General features: G+C 53.8%; 2 protein-coding genes and 2 pseudogenes across 4 annotated transcripts; 3 read left to right on the top strand and 1 right to left on the bottom strand.

Moving 5' to 3' along the window:
- Window positions 1-19994, top strand: part of LOC128782905 (zinc finger protein 850-like) — a 211394-nt pseudogene that overhangs the window by 43625 nt on the left and 147775 nt on the right.
- LOC128782907 (zinc finger protein 345-like) overlaps window positions 1-19994 on the bottom strand; it is a 258868-nt pseudogene that overhangs the window by 206337 nt on the left and 32537 nt on the right.
- Window positions 2537-5166, top strand: LOC128782908 (uncharacterized). 3 transcript variants are annotated; one of them, XM_053933422.1, is made up of 2 exons: window positions 2537-4176; window positions 4878-5166. In XM_053933422.1, the coding sequence occupies exons 1-2, from the start codon at window positions 2549-2551 to the stop codon at window positions 4879-4881; spliced, it is 1632 nt and encodes a 543-aa protein (XP_053789397.1). In that variant the 5' UTR covers window positions 2537-2548; the 3' UTR covers window positions 4882-5166. The 3 variants fall into 3 exon arrangements, with proteins under 3 accessions (XP_053789397.1, XP_053789395.1, XP_053789396.1); XM_053933420.1 differs by having other exon boundaries at window positions 2537-4518; XM_053933421.1 differs by lacking the exon at window positions 4878-5166 and adding an exon at window positions 4442-4519.
- On the top strand, window positions 9142-14047 carry LOC128782913 (serine/threonine-protein kinase pim-1-like). Its single transcript, XM_053933431.1, is given in 6 exon segments — window positions 9142-10501; window positions 10639-10689; window positions 10894-11260; window positions 11876-12052; window positions 12294-13545; window positions 13829-14047. Coding segments are annotated over 5 exon segments (1647 nt in total). The 5' UTR covers window positions 9142-9556; the 3' UTR covers window positions 12401-13545; window positions 13829-14047.

Raw genomic sequence — 19994 nt, 5'->3', positions numbered from 1 at the left:
CCCAGATGAGGTAGGGAAATACCTGAAAGAGAAGTGCCATGATGACTCTAAGGAGAAAAGGATCATTGCAATAAGCTGGGCTCTGGCTTATGCTTATCGCACACTGCTAGATACTGTAGGCCAGCAGACAGAAGCAGGGGGGCAGGGAGATAAACCAGCAGCAATCCCAGTCACTCAGTCCGCAGCCAACCCCCCAGTTACTCAGGCTGTAGCTAAACCAGACAGTGAACCTAAACCACTGGCAGTTGCTGCGGGAAAGAAGAGAAGCAAAACTGACCGGCCAGGGACTGATGATGATGATCCAGGAGAAGGACCCTCAAAGCTAATTACTGACACAAAAGCCGAAGTTAAGGCAACTGATGCAGGATCAGAAGCCACTACTGAGTCCTATTCCCTGAAGGACCTTCGTGGCCTAAGGAAGGATTACACTCGACGACCTGATGAGTCTATAATTAGTTGGTTGGTCCGTCTTTGGGATGCTGCAGGGGAGGCTACAATTCTGGATGGTAGCGAAGCGAGACATTTGGGATCCCTGTCACATGATCCTGCCATTGATCAAGGAATGATGAGGGGGGCTAATCCTCGCAGCCTCTGGGCACGGGTTCTGGACAGTGTAGCACAAAGATACTTGTGTGCAGATGATCTTTATATGCAGCAAACCCAGTGGAAGACTATAGAGCAAGGAATTCAACGCTTGAGGGAAATGGCAGTGGTAGAGATTGTCTTCTCGGATGATCTAGATACTGTAAATCCAGACTTGGTACCATGTACATCTGTGATGTGGCGAAAACTTGTAAGACTTGGGCCAGATGAATATGCTTCTGCTGTAGCAATAATGAAGCAAGATGACGGTGGGGAGACTGTGCTTGATATGACAAAGAAGCTCCGAGCATATGCAGATGCTGTACATGGCCCAACACACCTGAGAATTGCAGCAGTAGAAGCACAAGTGCAGAAACTAGGAAAAAATATAGAGAACAAGATAGAGGAGATTAAAGAGGACCTTCTTAAAATTTCTGCAGTACAGATCAGAGGTCCTGGTACCCAACGCAGACGTCCCTCAGATAGGGAGAGGAGGTACACCTCACGAGCTGAGCTGTGGTTCTTCCTGCGCGATTGTGGAGAAAATATGAGGAAATGGGATGCGAAACCTACTGCTGATCTGGCACAGCGGGTGCGTGAATTGAAGGGAAGCAAGACTCCGAGAGGAATTTTCACCAAAAGGGAAGCAGCTCCAGTGACCCATAACCAAACTGCCATATATGATGATGATGACGATATTTTCGATCCCCTTGAAGGAACCTCCAAGACATATGCCCCAGGAAAGAAGGATAACCAGGCTTAGAGGGGCCCTGCCTCTAGCCAGGTAGAGGCTAGGGAAAACCGTATTTTCTGGACGGTGTGGATTCGTTGGCCTGGCACATCAGAACCACAAGAATATAAAGCTTTGGTCGACACTGGTGCGCAGTGCACATTAATCCCATCAAACTATGTGGGGACAGAACCTGTTTCTATTGCTGGTGTGACAGGGGGATCACGGGACTTTACTTCAGTGGAAGCTGAGATCAGCCTGACTGGAAATGAGTGGAAGAAACAGTCTATTGTAACTGGCCCAGAGGCCCCATGTATTTTAGGCATAGACTTCCTCCGAAGTGGGTATTTCAAAGACCCAAAGGGACTCAGGTGGGCATTTGGAATAGCAGCTGTAGAGACAGGGGGCATCAAGCAATTGAACAGCTTACCTGGACTATCGGAAAACCCATCTGCAGTAGGACTTTTGAAGGTAGAAGAGCAACGAGTGCCAATTGCGACCTCAACAGTGCATCGCCGGCAGTACCGAACGAATCGAGATGCCGTGATCCCCATCCACAAAATGATCCGTGAGCTGGAGAGCCAAGGGGTGGTTAGCAGAACCCATTCACCTTTCAACAGCCCCATCTGGCCTGTGCGTAAATCCGAAGGAGAATGGAGATTGACAGTGGACTACCGTGCCCTAAATGAGGTGACTCCACCGCTGAGCGCTGCTGTGCCGGACATGCTGGAACTCCAGTACGAGCTGGAGTCCAAGGCAGCAAAGTGGTATGCCACTATTGATATTGCCAATGCGTTTTTCTCCATTCCTCTGGCAGCAGAATGCAGGCCTCAGTTTGCTTTCACCTGGAGGGGCGTGCAGTACACCTGGAACCGACTGCCCCAGGGGTGGAAGCACAGCCCCACCATCTGCCATGGACTGATCCAGGCTGCACTGGAAAAGGGTGAGGCTCCAGAACACCTGCAGTACATTGATGACATCATTGTGTGGGGGAAAACAGCAGCAGAGGTATTTGAGAAAGGGGAGAAAATCATCCAGATTCTCCTGAAAGCTGGTTTTGCCATCAAGAAGAGCAAGGTCAAAGGACCTGCTCGAGAGATCCAGTTCCTGGGAGTGAAGTGGCAAGATGGACGGCGTCAGATTCCTACAGATATCATTAACAAGATCACAGCGATGTCTCCACCAACCAGCAAGAAGGAAACACAAGCTTTCTTAGGTGCCATAGGTTTTTGGAGAATGCACATTCCTGAGTATAGCCAGATCGTGAGCCCTCTCTACCTGGTCACTCGCAAGAAGAATGATTTCCACTGGGGCCCTGAGCAGCAACAAGCCTTCACCCAGATCAAGCAGGAGATTGCCCATGCAGTAGCCCTTGGCCCAGTCAGGACAGGACCAGATGTGAAGAATGTGCTTTACTCTGCAGCCGGGAACCATGGTTTGTCCTGGAGCCTTTGGCAGAAAGTGCCTGGTGAGACTCGCGGCCGACCACTGGGATTTTGGAGTCGAAGCTATAGGGGGTCTGAAGCCAACTATACTCCAACAGAGAAGGAAATTTTAGCAGCCTATGAAGGAGTTCAGGCCGCCTCGGAGGTGATCGGTACAGAAGCGCAACTCCTCCTGGCACCCCGACTACCGGTGCTGGGGTGGATGTTCAAAGCAAAGATTCCCTCCACCCACCATGCCACCAGTGCCACATGGAGCAAGTGGATTGCCCTTATTACGCAGCGCGCCCGGATTGGAAAATTGAATCGCCCTGGGATTTTGGAGATAATTACAAACTGGCCTGAAGGTGAAAACTTTAGTCTTGCAGATGAAGAGGAGGAAGTGGCACATGCTGAAGAAGCGCCACCATATAACCAACTGCCAGCAGAAGAAACACACTATGCTCTTTTCACTGATGGCTCTTGCCGCATTGTAGGAATGAAACGGAAGTGGAAAGCAGCCGTATGGAGTCCCACACGACGAGTTGCGGAAGCTACTGAAGGGGAAGGTGGATCGAGTCAATTTGCTGAACTCAAAGCGGTTCAACTGGCCCTGGACATTGCTGAAAGGGAGAAGTGGCCAAAACTCTACCTCTACACTGATTCATGGATGGTAGCCAATGCTCTGTGGGGGTGGCTGGAGAGGTGGAAGAAAGCTAACTGGCAGCGTAGAGGAAAACCAATTTGGGCTGCTGATGAGTGGAAAAACATTGCCACCAGGGTAGAGAAGCTACCGGTGAAAGTTCGTCATGTAGATGCCCATGTCCCCAAGAGCAGAGCCAATGAGGAACACCAAAACAACCAGCAAGTAGATCGGGCTGCAAAGATAGGGGTATCAAAGATAGACTTGGATTGGCAACACAAAGGGGAATTGTTCTTGGCACGATGGGCCCATGATGCCTCAGGCCATCAGGGTAGAGATGCCACTTTTAAGTGGGCACGAGATCGAGGGGTGGATCTAACCATGGACAGTATATCTCAGGTAATCCACGACTGTGAGACATGTGCTACCATCAAACAGGCCAAGCGGGTAAAGCCCCTGTGGTATGGTGGGCGGTGGTCCAAGTACAAGTATGGGGAGGCCTGGCAGATTGACTACATCACACTGCCCCAGACACGCCACGGCAAGCGTTATGTGCTCACAATGGTAGAAGCCACCACGGGATGGTTGGAAACCTATCCTGTGCCTCATGCTACGGCCCGTAACACCATCCTAGGCCTTGAAAAGCAAATTCTTTGGAGGCATGGTACCCCTGAGAGGATTGAGTCCGACAATGGAACTCATTTCAAGAACAGCCTTATCAACACTTGGGCTAGGGAACATGGTATTGAGTGGGTGTACCATATTCCCTACCATGCACCAGCTGCAGGAAAAGTAGAGAGGTACAATGGATTGTTGAAAACCACACTGAAAGCATTGGGTGGGGGATCTCTCAAGAACTGGGAACAGAATCTGGCAAAAGCCACCTGGTTAGTTAACACCCGAGGCTCTACCAGTCGATGGGGCCCTGCCCAGTCTCAGCTTTTGAATATAGTAGATGGAGACAAAGTCCCAGTAGTGCATGTTAGAGGTTTGTTAGGAAAAACAGTGTGGATCAATTCTGCCTCAAGTACAGACAAACCCATTCGTGGGATTGTCTTTGCTCAGGGACCAGGTTGTACATGGTGGATAATGCAGAGAGATGGAAGAACACGATGTGTACCTCAGGGAGATCTGATTGTTGGGTGAGAACTATATATAAATATCACTGTTTGCTGAATACTGCTGCCATTGTCTGTGTATAGTTGTATATTAGATGTATAATGTATCTATTTATAGGGTTTGAATATATATATTAGTTCTAGTAGTAAGCTGACGATATGGGGATAAGGGGTGGAATGTCCTAGGGTGGCTGTATGATGCCTTTATCCCCAATCGTCTGCCCTGTTTATGTTGAAGTCTTGTTCCAAGAGTGAAAGGAGGAGGGAAGAAGCTCAGGGTTTGTTTTCAAAAACTCACTCCCTCCTCCACATTCCTGCTCCGGGACGGTGTTATCTGCGGACGGACGGACAGCGAGACAGAGCTCTCCTTTGCTTTTTTCTAGTTAGTTTTAGCTAGCTGAGGCAGAGAAGTTCCCTGGACTGTGGTTTTTTTCCCTTTCTCTGGACCTGCTCTGGACTGAACACCAGAAGAGCATCAGCAGCTCACATCTGTGGCCCAGCGGGCCGGGCCTGGGCCGCGGCATTGCCAGCGCTGGAAGGACTGGTCAGAGACTGAGTGAGCTGAGCTGCAGCCCGGGGGATTTGCTCTGAATTTGTCTCTCTTGGAGTGGCAAGAAGTCCTATTGTTTAATATTGTCTAAGTTCTCTTGTGTAATAAACAGGTTTTTTCCACTTTTTTCCTCCAGAGGTATTTTCTCCCGAACCGGCTGGGGGGAGGGGCCAATTGACTCTGCTTTCCTAAAGGAACCCTTTTGTGGGGGGGAGGGGAATTCTTTCCCCAGACTTGCCCTGAACCAGGACAGATACTCAAGATTTTTAAGGTACCTTGGATTTTCCTTTCCATACTGAGAGGTTTTTGTGCCATTTTGAATCTCTTGAGAGGTTTTTGTACCATATTGGCCTCCAGTTCTCTCCTCCAAGGGTGCATGAGGAGCCTGTGTTAGGGATGGACCTCAGCGGATCCCATTTATTCTTTGAGACCCTTTGAGGTTTTCATCTGACTTGGACTCCTGGAAAGGTTTGTGCAATCTCCTCTCGGACCCTGAGGTTCCAGGGCTCAGCTCCAAAGGCACCACGGGGCTCATTAGGATCAAGCAAGTCCTGACAAACCTTGGCTGTGCCTAGATTTCCCTCTGGCCTAGGGCAGTTCATCAGTAAGCTTTCCTACTGCAATTATGGAGAAATGTTTCAAAGAGCTTCTAACAAAGCCACATTCCTGTTATAAAGGATTCATTTTATTCCTGTTCTTTTGTGAGAAGATATGACTACAGCATTCTGTGACTGATATTGATCCAGGGTCTTTCCTAACGAGGTCTGGCCTGCTCAGAGAAGCTGTGCCTTGAGATGTGACCCAGTGGGGACAACTTTGCTCCACATTCCCCAAGCCCATCCTGTCTCTCCTCACTCACCTGAGACCTGCTTTGCTCAGAGAAGTGGCTGTGCACAGCCAAAGAGGGGTTTTCTTCTTCTTTTTCAAGCAATATAAAACTCCTGAGTTTCCCCACTGAAAACAGACACCCTCCTCCAAGGCTGTGCCAAGCCCGAGGTGCCTCCAAGGTGTTTCCCCTTCCCCAAAGCAGAACCATGCAAGGAATGATTTAGACACGCAGGAATTTCTGCAATAAACACAAATGCAGACTTGGCTCAGGGCAGAATTTGACCAGCTCCTGGAGGCCAGAGCAGCTTGGAACTCCAAAGCATCCAGTGGGTTTTTGGGAGGTGTGGGAGTGACCCAAGAGTGAGGGAAGGGAAGTGCAGAGAGCCCTGGAAGTGCTTCTGTGCAGACAGGCTGTGGGGAAGGGCACTGCAGAGCTGCCCTGGGCCAGCTGTGAGGGTGGATCATCATGCCAACCTGCCCTGGGCCATTGCAAGGGGCTGTGGCCATGGTCACTGCACTGACCCCACGGTGCCAGCACATTGCTCAGGGCTGCTGTCACTGCCCAGAGCCAGAGGGGATCCCGTGCTGGGGCCTTGTGCCACGGCCACCTGCCCTGTGCCGCGCTGGCCGCTCAGGCGCCGCGGAACCAGCAGCAAAGGGCAGTGCCAGGGCCAAAGGCCAGGTCAGCCAGACAGAAAGGGGCCGTGCTGGGCACTGTTTCCATGGCAGCCCTCACTGGCTGTGACACCTGGGTCACCTGTGCTGGCACTTGCCATGGAAACCCCTGGCAGGCACTGATGGCACAGACACTGGCACTCAGACACTGCTGGGCCGGGTGCTGAGCACAGGGCTGAGCACACAGAGATGGTTTTGTTCTTGCTGAGCTCCCCCTGAGCCAAGGCCTGTCCTGCCCCTCGTCCGGCCACGCTGGGGAGGGGCTGGGGCTGTGGGGAGCTTGGCAGGGGACACAGCCAGCACAGGTGACCTCAACTGAGCCCGGGGATACCCCAGACCATCGGACATCCTGCTCTGTGTATAAAGTGGGGGAACAAGGAGGAAGGGGGGACATTTGGAGTGAGGGTTTTTGTCTTCCCAGGTAACACTTGGCAGGATGGGGCCATGTTTCACCAGAGAGCAGGTTCAGCACCAAAGACACAGACAGCAACCTAAGAAACTGTGTCATTTATATCATGCAAAACAGCAAAGAATCACAAAAGGATAAGCTCAGCAAAGCACATTGTCATTAGCAAAATATTCCAAAAGGAGCAGCTCAGCAATGCACCCACCCATCACTACCCAAGATTGCCTGCAGTCCAGGCCCAGTCACCCTCAGGCTTTGCCATCCCCCAGATCCAACCTCTCTGTGAGAGGGCCCAGCTTTTACACTGTTAAACAAACAAGCTGACATCACTGCTAGTGTGGGAACTTGTGGTTTCATTCTCCCGTCTGCTATCTCCCAAAGCCTGGCCAGGACTCAAGGAGGAACCAAGGGAGGTGACTTTGATCCTACAGCCCCAAACAAAGCCAGATGGGGCCTTGTCCTGCTTCTAAATACAGGAAGAAAAATACATCTTTCAGAAAGGAACAGATACATAGATCCTATTGCTAATAAGACTTTGTTAATGAGCGGGCACAAATATAGCATTTGGTTTGAAGGTTCATGTGGAGCTCAGCTTTGGCCCAGGGCCTGTTCTTCAGGCCTCAGTCAGGGCCTGGTGCTCAGGCCTTGCAACTTCAATCAGTACTTTGATCTATAGAGGAGGTACAAGGTTCATAACAACTCTTTGGATAACAGAGCTTAGATTTAGGTGTTATGCATAAAGGCAGTGCCTCTTCTTCTTCAATTAAGTGCTGTTCAAGTTCATTACTCAGAGCTATCATTTGATTCCTTTTAAAACATGCCTAATTAGATGCTATTCTCTCTTCTTTATCAAATGCCCCTTTTTTTCTTGAGACTGTGTCTCTTTTTAGACAAGTCTCCATTTCCAGCATGAAGTGTCACAACTCGAATACAGAATCATAACACACCAAGTGCTCACACTGCAAGGATCACAGTGACTGCATGAATTCATTTCACAGCAGCCTCCAATTTAGAAGCCAATCCCACCATGAAGAATTTTCTTCTTGCTGCCACTCTTCTGCTGATTGTTCTATTGAGGTGATTCCTGATGGTTGGACCTCAAACCCAGCACTTATAGACATTCCTGCAACATTCCTCTCCCATGGTAGCACAGGTTCCTCCTTGGCCAGCAAGCAGATAGTCCAAGGCCATGCAGTTCTGTAGAGCCCTATTTGTGTTTGTTGGAGCTCACGGGATGTCCTCTCGGATATTTTCACAGGAGCATCTGCTATTTCTTCTAATAGTTGATTTAGCTCATTCATGCAAACTCCACAGGACGAGGCAGTGCACGTGGGGCACAGGGTGAACCAGATCCTTTTGCTTTCTGAAACCCACGGCACTCCTTGGGGGGAAAGTGTTCTCTTGGCGCCAGCTCTTCCTGGTGGTTGTTGCTGAAGGACCCTAAATGGTGGCCCTGCAGCTGGGAGTGGTGTGACACTGACACTGACCAGCTCCAGCACTCTGAGTTCTACTGGCATTGGGAGTGATGGTAAAGCAGAGAAATCCTCTCACACCGTGGCCTCTAGAACTAGAACAGGGTTTGGTTCCTCCGGAAGGGAAATCCTAGTGAATCCTGTCAAACTGATCCTTGTATCCCTGTGTTCCACAGCAGTTTTCTGTAACTGTCCCTGCTCTGACTCCATTACCAGGCAGAGCCCATGGACAGAGTTCTGGCCACCCCACAGGGTGGGCCCTCCAAGGGAACCCCATTCCTCCCAACTGCAGCTGAGAACACACCCAGCCATCAGTGACATTGAGTACTTTGGCTACTTTGAGCTTTAAATTTTCAAAACAGTTTCCATGACTAATCCTTGGTGAACCTCTAGAGGTGTTTGTGGCAAAGATTCTGGCTGACTCTCAAGGTACAACTTACAGATATCAGCAGTACTTCAGTGACAAGGTTAATCATTCTTTTTCCTCAGTCTCATGCAGGATAAGGACAATAATTCTGTTGTCCATGGAGCTGGCACCTTTTTAATTCCAGAATAATGCCCCCGAGGTCCTTTGCTTGTCCATTGGGGCAAACAGAGAGATTTGGTCTGGCAGGATGTGTAAAACAGTATACTGTAATATCTACTTGTTCTCACACAGAGCACTTGGCTGCAGGTTCACATTCCCACTGTTCCTGCCCAGGTTTCAGGATTCAACCAGTGCTGTCTTTCCCAGGAGCTGTCCCTTCAGCTGCCTCGGGAGGGCCTTTTGGCCTCTGGACCCACACTCTGGTTCCATTCTTAGCACTGCTGGATCCAAACCCTTTATCTCCACCAACAGCAGTGATTTGAGGTGGATCTCCTTTTCCCCAATTGTTTTAAAAACTGACAATATCAATAATTGTGCTACCCTGTCATGGGTTTGAATAATCCTATCTTGTTCACTATTGTTTAACCAATTTCCTTCAATTTCTCCTTGATAATCTGCATCAGTTCCTCCTCCCATGACATGAGCACTTTGTAAGGCCAAGCTCCAGTGAGCAGTTATGGAACCAAAGTGTCCTGGAGGAATCTGGATTCCTGTTCCTGTACTGTTAACTCTCATTTGCTTCTGATTTATCCTAACTCATTCCAATGCATGAAGGTCCAGCCCTGCAGCCTCTGGGCTGGCCCTGCCAGGGCCATCACAGCCAGAACAATTTCCCAGGCAGTCCAAGTCTCACTGTCCATGGCTCAGGGGCTCCCTGGGCAGGCTCAGGGGCTGCCCCCGGGGAGCGCGGGGCTGGGCGCGGGGGCGAGCGGGCAACGGACAAACGGACACGGGGACAAACGGCCCCGGAGCTTCAGTTGCTTCAGTTGCAGCGGCAGCAGCGGCAGCAGAAGCAAAAGCAGCGAAAGCAGCGACTTTGTGGAGTCCCTCTTGCTCCTCCTCTCCCTCTCCCGCTGTCCCGCAGCCTCTCCCGCTCTCCCGTTCCCGCTGTCCCCTCCTCTCCCGGTCTCTCTCTCCCCATGCCCGGCCGGGCCATGCCCCCGGCCCGTCCCCGGCCCCGGGCGGGGCTGTCCCGGCCCCGGCCCCGTTCCCGTTCCCGTCCCCGGCCGTCCCGCCGCGGTCTCGCCTCCGCCCGGCTCTGGCCGTGCTGGCGCTGGCGCTGATGGGCGGGCATCGCCGCCCTTTGGCTCCGCCTGGCCCGAGCCCGGCCCCGGCCCCGACGTGGGCTCCAGTCCCGGCCCCGGCCCCGGCTCCTCCCGGGCCCCGCGGAGGACACAGGCGGCGCGGCCGCTGCCGCCGCCTCCGCTGCGGCTTCCCCGGCCCGAGCTCCGCCGCTCGGCAGCGCGGCCGCCGGCCCCGAGCCGCCGCTGTCCCGTTGCCAGCAGAGAACGCCTGGGGATGGCCGGCCCGGGGCGCTCGGGGGGCGCTCGGGGGCCGCTCCTGGCCCCGGGCCGAGCGCTGACAGCCGCGTCCCGCCCGCAGGGAAGGCGCAGGAGGCCCTGCAGGAGCGGTACCGGCTGGATTCGCTGCTGGGCAGCGGCGGCTTCGGCAGCGTCTTCGCGGCCACGCGGCTCTCGGACGGCGCCCCGGTGAGCGGCGGGGCCAGCGGCGGCGGGCGCAGGAGGAGGAGGAGGAAGAGGAGGAGGAGGAGGAGGCGGAGCAGGAGGAGGATGGGGTTGGGCTAGGTGGGGGGCGAGCTGAACCCGCTGCTCTCCCTTATTCGCAGGTGGCCATCAAAAGGGTGCCGTGGGATCGCATCCGGCACTGGGGCGAGCTGGTGAGTGAGCGGGGCCAGCGGCAGAAGCCGGGCCGTGCCGGGCGGGGATGAGCCGGGGCCCGGCAGGGTGGGAGCTGCCGGGAGCCCTGCAGGGAGAGCGGGCGTGGGCTGAGCGGGGCATGCAGAGCATCCCGGGCTGGCTGAGGGCTTCCCCAGCCCCGGCACGGCCTCAGCCCCACTGACGGCATCGCGCTCCTCCCGCAGCCCGACGGCACCAGCGCACCCCTGGAGATCGTGCTGCTGGCCAAGGTGGCCTCTGGCTGCGCTGGTATCATTCAGCTCCTGGAGTGGCTCGAGCTCCCCGACAGCTTCTTGCTGGTGCTGGAGCGCCCGGAGCGGTGCCAGGACCTGTCGGGTTTCCTGGCGGAGCGGAGGTTCCTGCCGGAGGAGGAGGCGCGGGGGCCGTTCCGCCAGGTGCTGGAGGCCGTGCGGCACTGCACCAGCTGCGGGGTCCTGCACAGGGACATCAAGCCCCAGAACATCCTGCTCGACCTGGCCACCGGGCGGGTGAAACTGATCGACTTTGGCTGTGGCGCCTTCCTCCAAGACACAGCCTACACCCAGTTTGCAGGTGAGCCCTGCCAGGGGATGCTCCTGGGCATCTCATGGCCCAGCCGGGGTGCAGCACCGGGGCTCCCCCTATTGCAGCTGGGATGGGATTAATGCTGGAGCCAGGTTGATTTGGGTGGGGGTGTGAGGGGGTCCAGCTCCCAGCCCTGCTGACAGCCCTCAGCACCCACTGTGCCCTGGGCTGGGGCTGGAGCTGGGGCAGCCAGCCTGACAAAAACCCCCATGGGGGTAGCAGAGAGGGGGGTCTGACCCCGTGCCCTGGACAGTTTGGTGTGCAGGCAACGATGGGCTTGGACTGCTCTGCTCCCCTTGTTGGCCTTGGCTTGTTCACATTTTTGGGGGGCTGTGCAGGCAGGGAGTAGAGCGGGTTTCTCCACCACTGGATGAGTTTTTCTTTTGTGTATCATGGTTGGGCCTTCCCAGGGTTTCTGCTGCCCTCTTTCAGCACCAGTGGGTTCTTTTCCAGCCCCGAGTCTGTACACAAGTCCCAGGTGCTGGTGAGAGGGCAGCGGTCACCCTGTGTCCCACTGGGGCAGCCCCCACATGCCCAGGGGTGCTGGGGCCAGGCTCTGGGAGCAGCAGCATCCCCCTGCTGAACTCTGTCTGTGTTCCACAGGAACCCTGTCCTACAGCCCACCAGAGTGGATCCACCCCCATCGCTACCACGGCGAGGCAGCGACCATCTGGACCCTGGGCCTCCTGCTGTGCCACCTGGTCATGGGCAAGCACCCGTTCAGGAGGGGCCAGGAGATCATCTGGGGGCGGATCTTGTTCCCACGACGGCTGTCTCAAGGTGGATCCTCATCTCTGGCCACAGGGGCAATACCAGTGCAGGGAGACAGCAGCAGCTCGTGGGCATCCCGCTCTGGCAGCTGCTGAGGAGGTGGCACAAGTCCTGCTCTCCTGCTCTCCTCCAAACAGAGAATCCATGGGGAAGTTTAGGCCCAGCTCTGGGCACACCCAGCATGGCCTGGGCATGGGAACAGGGGGGCAACTTCTCCAACTGACTGGTGATTCCTGGTTTCTCTCCCCAGAGTGCCAGGATGTCATTAAGAGGTGTTTGTCCATGCAGCCCTTGGACAGACCATCCTTAGAAGAGCTTTTCCGCGATCCTTGGGTGCAGGGTGTTCCTTTGCCCTAGAGGATGGGAGAGATCCAGGTGCACAGTTGGATCCAGGGGCCTGGCAGGTAACAGCTCCACACATCTCTTGGCAATCAGTGGCAAAGCCAACCAGACAGGTTTTGTGCTGCCTGTAGCTCTGAGCAGGGGTCAGCAGAAGGGAACACGCAGCTCTTGGGCTGGAGCTGAGCTGGGGACCTGGTGTGGCAAGCACTGGTGGCCACCATCCCCCGGGTTTTGCTTGTCCTGGTTCCCTGACAGCTGGGGCCCTGGGCAGAACCCTGACAGCCTGGTCTGGCCCCAGGGAAGGAGAAGGAGCCCCTGGAGAAGCTGCACCAGGTGGGGCTGCTGCTGCTGGAGACACCAAGGACAACCTCAAGGATGACAATTTCTTCCTCGGCCTGGCCAGCTGAAGATGATGGACTTCGATTCTGGCACCTTCTCCAAAGCCAGGCTCCACAGGGAATTTGCAGATGAGTCCACACGCAGGGGGATGCTCCCAGATTTTGGGCATTGCTCAGCCTGGCTGGGAGCCAAAGGTTCCCCCTTTGCTGGGGCAGATGCAGCTGATCCTTCAGTCGGCTGCCAGGCTGCTTTTGGCAGGGCTGGGGGCATGGGCTGGGGTGGGTACGAAATGGGAGTGGGCTCCTGGCCCTGCCAACAGCCCCCAGCACCCACCATGCCCCGGGCTGGGGCTGGGGCTGGGGCAGCCAGCCCGACACAAACCAACCCCCATGGTGGGAGCAGAGGTGGGACTCCAGAACCTGTGCAGGGGCTGCTTTGCTTTGCAGGCAAGGAAGGGCTTGGGCTGCTCCACTGCCCTTGTTTGCTTTGGGATCACCGTTATTTTGGGGGCAGTGCAGGGGGAAGGGAGAAAGCCTGGGCTTCCCTCATCTGTAGGTGCGTTTTTCCCCGTCATGCAGGGGTTGGGCCTTCCTCAAGGCCCTGACAGAGATAAGATTTTTGACCTTTTTTCTTGTTCCCCTTTTTGTCTGTAATCTATTCTCCATCATTTGTTTGTTTTTCTAGAGGAAGCGTTCCAGGTGGGGTCCAGACTGGATCAGGAAGTGCTTGGGAGCAGCTGTGGCGTGGATGGGCCGTGCCCTTGGAGAAGGCTGAGGACATAGTTTGGGACCAGCTTTTCTTCCAGCGGTGGATGGCGTCAGGTGGGTCCCGTCTGCTTGGCATGGTGGGATCAGAGCTTTGGGGAGATGGCAGCGAGCACAGGAGCATCCTGCTGCGGGCAGCTGCTGAGGGCTGGATGTGCCGTGGCTGGCTGCAGGCTGGGCACATGTCCTGCCCTCCTGCTCTGCTGCCAAAGGCAGCAGTGATGGGCAGCTCTGGGCACCGCTCTGGGCACGGCCAGCATGGCCTGGGCACCGCAGGCGGCTAGGACAAGGGGACAGGAGCCTTCAGCTGACGGGCGCTTTCTGCTTTCTCTCCTTGCAGCCGGGCTCTGCGGGTGCTGAGGCTGCTCTGGGCTCTGCCAGGGCTCTGCTGGAGCTCAGCACCGGGCCAGAATCAGCCAAAGAAGAAATGGTGTGACCTGCAGCACTGCCTTGCTTGAGCATTTCAGCAACACAGCTCAAGTTTGCAGAGTGTACGCCTCCCAGGGAAAACATGCCACCACCCAAAAAATAAACTTGTTCAATAGCTTCTGAAATGAAATCAATCTGGAATGACCCCAAATGACATTTTGCAGCTTGCTCAAGCTGTAGCTCAGCCCTTCTCTGAACAGTTCTCTCCCCCACCTGCCTTTTACTTCCCAACTGCTCCCTCTTTTCCCCCAGTGAGTTCCCAGCCCGTGGCAGTCTCCATTACACTGTTGCCTTCCTTGATGCCCCTCACCACGAGGAAGGCTGAGGGCTTAGGGACTCATCCTGTCACTGGCTGAGGAGCAGCAATGTCTCAGAGGTCTGGTTGGATTTTAGTGTCCTTCAGAGCTGCTCTCCAGCCCTCAGCTCTCCTCACTGCTGAGTTCCCACTCCCTTTTCCTTGTCCTTCCAGCACAATGAGCTCTGTGAATCCCCTTGAGCCTCGCCACTCTTCCCAGCCCACGCACCCACCTCAGTTAGGCTGAAGCTGCAGCTTCTCTGTCTCCTCTGGCACACCAGTCCAGTCCCCTGTGCGGGGAGCCCCAGCCCCAGAGCACAGCACTCAGCAGTGCATTCCAGGCTGGAGCAGCTGCCCTGCAGCCCTGGCTTGGCTCTTGGTGGCAAGGGAATGCTCCCTGTTTGCAGCTGTCCCTGCAGGATGGCCCCAGGGCAGAGCCCAGCCAGGCTCCCACTGCAGCCCCTGAAGCTTGGGGCAGACAGTGGTGCCAGAGCTGAGGTTCACAGGGAGCACCCGCAGCTGTGGCTTGCAGTCAGTGTTGGCAAATGTTGTGTTCTCATCTCCTGCAGCCTGTGGGGAAAGCAACCTGTGCTGCCAGGCCTGTGTGTGCCAGGCCTGTGTGTGCCAGGGGCTCTTGGATGTCTCTGTACCCATGGACAGAAGGCCCTGTCTGTGCCAGGGTTTCCAGAATGTCTCTGTACCCATGGGTATGGAATAGCATGGACAGTGACAGTGTCAGTCACGTTGCTTGCACGCTCCTTCCTTTGCATACAAGACACATCCATGCACACCCCCATGCACAGATACATTTAAAGGACAGGGAGGGAGAGAGATTTCCCACAGAGCTCTGACTTCGGCATAACTCACCTTTTAGCCAGTGGCCAGGGGATTTTTTCCCCAGCTCTGTGTGAGAAGGTGTCCAGGAGCTGAAGGAGCAGTATTTAGAAGCAGTTTCAAGATTTCTAGGCCAGCAGTGGAGCTGACAACCATCCACATAACTCACTGTGTTCATCAGGATGTGCTGCTGGTTCTTTGGGAATATGGCCCAATGGAGACATGAGACTTGGAAAAATCCCAGCTCTCTGTGGATTTGTGCAAAGGGGGAGCAGCAGAAACACTTTGTGTCTGCTCTGGGGACACAAGGCCCAAGGAGCTGTGGTGGCAGAGAGTGACCTGGGCTGGTGGCAGGTGAAGTCCTGGTTCATGACATCCCAGAGTGGCACAGGACAAAGCTCCAAGCACCCCCAACCCCACTGATGAAGTCTTTGTGATGCTGCACATCCTACAGGAAAAGCTGCTGTCACAGAATTCACTGTCTCTCCGTGTCCCAGAAGGAATTGGATGGACTGTGTTCTTCTCTCTGAGTCGTCTGGTTCAGCACGAGCAGCTGAGCACCAGGAGCTGAAGGAGCTGAAGCCTCAGGCCACAAGGGCTGGGCCAGAGGAGACTTTCTGAGCAAATGAATGCTGCTAACATGGACCTGGCTGAATGCAGCAGATGGAATCATGGAATCACAGAATCCTTTCTGTTGGGAAAGACCTCTGAGCTCATCCAGTCCAGCTGGTCACCCAGCAGTGTCGAGCCCAGCACTAAACCACGTCCCTGAAGTGCCAAGGCCTGGACAACAGCCCTGAGTGAGGCCTGAACAACAGGCCCTGAGCCAAAGGTGGCCTCTGGATGAACCTTCCAGCCAAAGGTTATCTTTGGATCTGCTCACTAATGAAATATGCATGGTCATTAGCACTGTGATAGATGTATCCACTCATTAGTGAAACATGTATTGACCTTTCTGTGTTTAGAAGCCAGACAAGGCCATGAAATCCGACATCTGGCCTTGTCTGGGGCTGAATGGTCAAAGTCACCTCCCTTGGTTCCTCCTGGGGCCCTGGCCAGGCTTTGGGAGGAAGCCAAGAGGAGGATGAAAGCAGATGTTCCCGCACCAGAAGTGCTGTCAGTTTGTTCATTCAGCACTGTCAGAGCTGGGCCCTCTCACAGCGGGGCTGGAGCCTCACCTGTGGCTGGAGGCACCTGCAGGAATTGCCAGTGTCCAGGAGTGGCTCTGCAGCCCTTGGCTGTGACAGCTTCCCCAGCTGCTGTGTGGATCTGGGGGATGGTAAAGCCTGAGGGTAACTGGGGCTGGATCTTTCTTAATCACTGCTGCAATCTTGGGTGGTGATGGCTGGGTGCATTGCTGAGCTGCTCCTTTTGTGATTCTTTGCTGCTTTGAGCTACAGTAACTGACACTGATTCCTTCAGTTGGTGTCTGTGTCTTTGGTGCTGACCCTGCCCACTAGTGAAACAAAACTGGCACAGTCTGGCCAGATCACCACAAAATGTCACTTTTTAAATGTAAATGTGAGGAATCAGTCCCATCAGAAATTCCCAGATGGGAAGCCCTTCCCTGGAGTTCCCTGGCTCTGGAGTGGGCTGAGGTGGGAGCACCGTGTGAGCAGTGGGGCAGTCGGTTAAAAGAGGCTGAACCCCTGGATGTCTTAAAATGCATCCAAAAATGGCATATGGGAAAAGGAAAATAACTTGTGGGTTTGGGAAGATGGGGATGGATTTTGTTAATGACACATTGGAAACAGCACCAACAGAAGAAAGAATTGGTTTTGGAATGCTCCCACATGGAGGGACAGAGGAAGGTTTAAATCTTGAGCTCACATTCATTTGTGCAAGTGAACTACAATGTTGTTATTATTAATAACAATAGTTGTGTAAAAGCTGGGCCCTCTCACAGTGAGGTTGGAGCCTCATTGTCTGCAAAGCTGGCTGCACCTGCAGGAATTCCCAGTGTCCAGAAGTGGCTCTGCAGCCCTTGGCTGTGAAAGGGTTAAGAGCACTGTGCCTAGGCATACTTGGGCAAGAAGAAGATAAATTGTACCCAATCTGGAAGCTAGCAAAAATTAACCACAAGCTGAAGACACAGGATGAAACTTGTCAAGAAACATGGAACAAAACTTGCAGAAATGAAGGGCAGAGCATGCTAAAACCAGTGAGGAAATTGCTGAAACTGCCAACAAGAGACTGCACATGTCTAGAGGGAAAAGGTGAAAAGGGCACGGCGATGAAGACGTCCAGCCTTCACCAGGGGACCACGGAGGAAGACGCGGAGCCTTCCTCAGTGCCACCTCCAGCGTGCGCTGTGCCTGCGCCTGGCGTGTGCTGATGATTGTAATGAGTGCTGAGAAATACTTTGCAGAACCACACCTTTTCTAGGGCAAACCGTGAATATGCATAAAGTATAACCCTATACTGTAATCTGCTGTGTGCCTGAGTATGTGTTAGGAGGAGATATCCCCGCGCACCCGGCGCGCTGAATAAAGCAAATCCTCGCTCCTTGGACTTGGTCTTGGAAATGTCTCTTGGCCCGGTTTGGGGCCATTCCTGACCACAGGGTTCTGTCAAGTCACAGTGGAACCTTGGTGCCACATTGTTCCATGGCCTCACAATGCTCTCCTGGCTGCCATGAGGTCCCTCCCTCTGTGACACACTGCAGCCCTGGTTCCATGAGGGTCTCTTGGGTTCCATGGTGCACGCTTTTTTCACATCTGAGCCTTGCTTCCATGGGTTCTGTTATGGACAAATTCAACTGGGGAGGCCAATTATAGATAAATTAATTAACAAGAATTTATTAAGCAAGCGGTAGTAAGCAAAAGATGCTCTTTAGATCAACTGTGATGTCATGTTCCACGTTCCAGCTGGAACTTCCAGCGTCCAGCAAAGAGCACAACACAACCACTGGCCCTTGTGTCAGCCCACCTTGTGTCAGCCCTTGTGCCAGCTCAGCCTTCACCATGCTCCCTGTCACCCTTCTTGTCACCTGCGCCCTGATACTCCCATCAGTCCTGAAAGCTCTCGATTGTCTGGATTTTGTCATCCATCCCTGCAGGATGCTGACATTGGTCCTGAGGAAGGTACGGTGCCATTCCATGGAGGTGGACACCCCCCAGCTGCCCAGCTGGGCTGGAGTTCTGTGGGGATGGTGTGGGACAGGGACCCCACTCTGAGGTGTTGCTACCTCTGCAGGCTGTCACAGGCAGAGAGGACGAGATGGAGGTGGACATGCAGACTGATACAGAGGAGGACATGGAAGTGGATGGAGAAGAGACTGCAGAGGAAGAGATGGAGGTGGATGTGGAAGAGGAGATGGACGTGGATGTGGAAGAGTACATTGAGGACATGGACATTGATGAAAAAGATGAGGAAGAGGCCATGATCTTGGGATGAAGACCAATACCAGCAGCAGGACAGGCATGTGGTCCCCACAGGCAGAGTGGGTCCCCTGCTGCCAGGCTGGGACTGGGCTGGGTGGTCCCTGCTCAGGGATGTGGTACCTGTGCACTGGATTCTGGTGGCCATCCCCAGCCTGTCCTGCGCTTGCTGTGCCAGCCTGGGGGCACATGGAAGAGCCCTCTCTGCCTGATTGGAGTGACTGTGGCACTTGCTTTTCCTCGAGGACTGATGGAGATCCCCGACAGAGATGCCACCCTTTTGTACATACGTTTTAGAGTTTGTTGTTGTCTTTAGGATATAGATTTTAGGGCTTCTTTTTGTCTTCTGTAAATACGTTTCATAGACTTTTGTTAGATATGTTCTTAGGTATATAAGTTCTATAGACAGTCATTGTTACAAATATTCTTACAATGTAAATGTGTTCTGTGTTCTCATTGCTGTTCTTCTGAAAATAAATCTTTGTCCTTAACAGAACTAGAGACTGAATCCAATCAGCTGCACAAGGCTTGGAGATTTGGAGACAAGTGAAGGAAGAATTAGAGCCTCCAAAGATTTTCTGTATTTTGATGACTGCTACGGTGGATTTGAGGCTGAGTTCAGGACCCTCAGGCACAGAGAGAAGGTTGAAGAAGCTGCTCAAGGAGTCAGAAGCAAAACTCCAAGGCCCTTGGAGCATCACTGGGCCCCACTGAGGGCAGGCACTGCCAAAGGCTCCACAGGCACTGGTGAGAGCAGATCCTTGAGGCCAGGACTGCAGGAAGCCAAAGGCTCAGAGCAGGGAACTGCAATGCTGAGCAAGGCCTGGGCTGGCTGGGGGAAGCAGAAAGGCCAAGCCCTGAGCCCAGCCTGGCACAGCAGGGCCTGTCCCTCACGGGTGGCTCGGGGCTGTTTGTGGGGCAGTGGGATGTGAGGGGCAGCAAGGACAAATGCCATAAACCTGTGTGACACTCCAGATCCTCATGGAACCAAGGGGCCGGTGTGACACTGTGGGAAGTTGTGGAACCAAGGGATCACTGTGGCACTGTTGGGCCCATGGAGCCAAGGGGCCGGTGTGACACTGTGGGGCCTCATGGAAACAAGAGGCCATTGTGAGCCTGCAGGGCTGTAACACCCCAGAACACTGAAATGCTGGGGTGAACCAAAGGCTCCTTTACTTGAGTTTGGTGCACAGGAGAAACACCAACCAGATATTCTCACCATGGTCAGATGCAAAGAATATTCTTCTTGTCAGGAAGGGACTCAGAATGATCATCAAGTCCAGCTCTTAAGTGAATGGCCCACACAGGGATTGAACCCACAGCCTCAGTGATACCAGCACCATGCTCTAACCAACGGAGCTAAGAGGTCAAAATGACACAAAATTTTACTGGCAAAATATAGACAATCAAGGAACTCCAGAGCAAAGGGTTTCATACAACATCCACTTCAACATAAACCTCTTATCATAGCATTAACTTCATTAACTTAGCCCATTTAACCTAAAAAACCTTTAACCCTTAAGATGTTAAGTTACCAAAAAATGTTCCAGGTAAGTAAGATTAGAAGA

This window comes from Vidua chalybeata (genome assembly GCF_026979565.1).
Source record: "Vidua chalybeata isolate OUT-0048 chromosome W unlocalized genomic scaffold, bVidCha1 merged haplotype SUPER_W_unloc_5, whole genome shotgun sequence".
In the NCBI taxonomy this organism is placed as follows: domain Eukaryota; kingdom Metazoa; phylum Chordata; class Aves; order Passeriformes; family Viduidae; genus Vidua; species Vidua chalybeata.
This window is presented reverse-complemented; position numbering and strand designations above follow the sequence as displayed.

What these genes read in the sequence shown, in the direction of transcription:
- LOC128782908 (XM_053933420.1), top strand. Translation starts at nt 2,549, where the DNA reads ATGCACATTCCTGAGTATAGCCAGATCGTGAGCCCTCTCTACCTGGTC.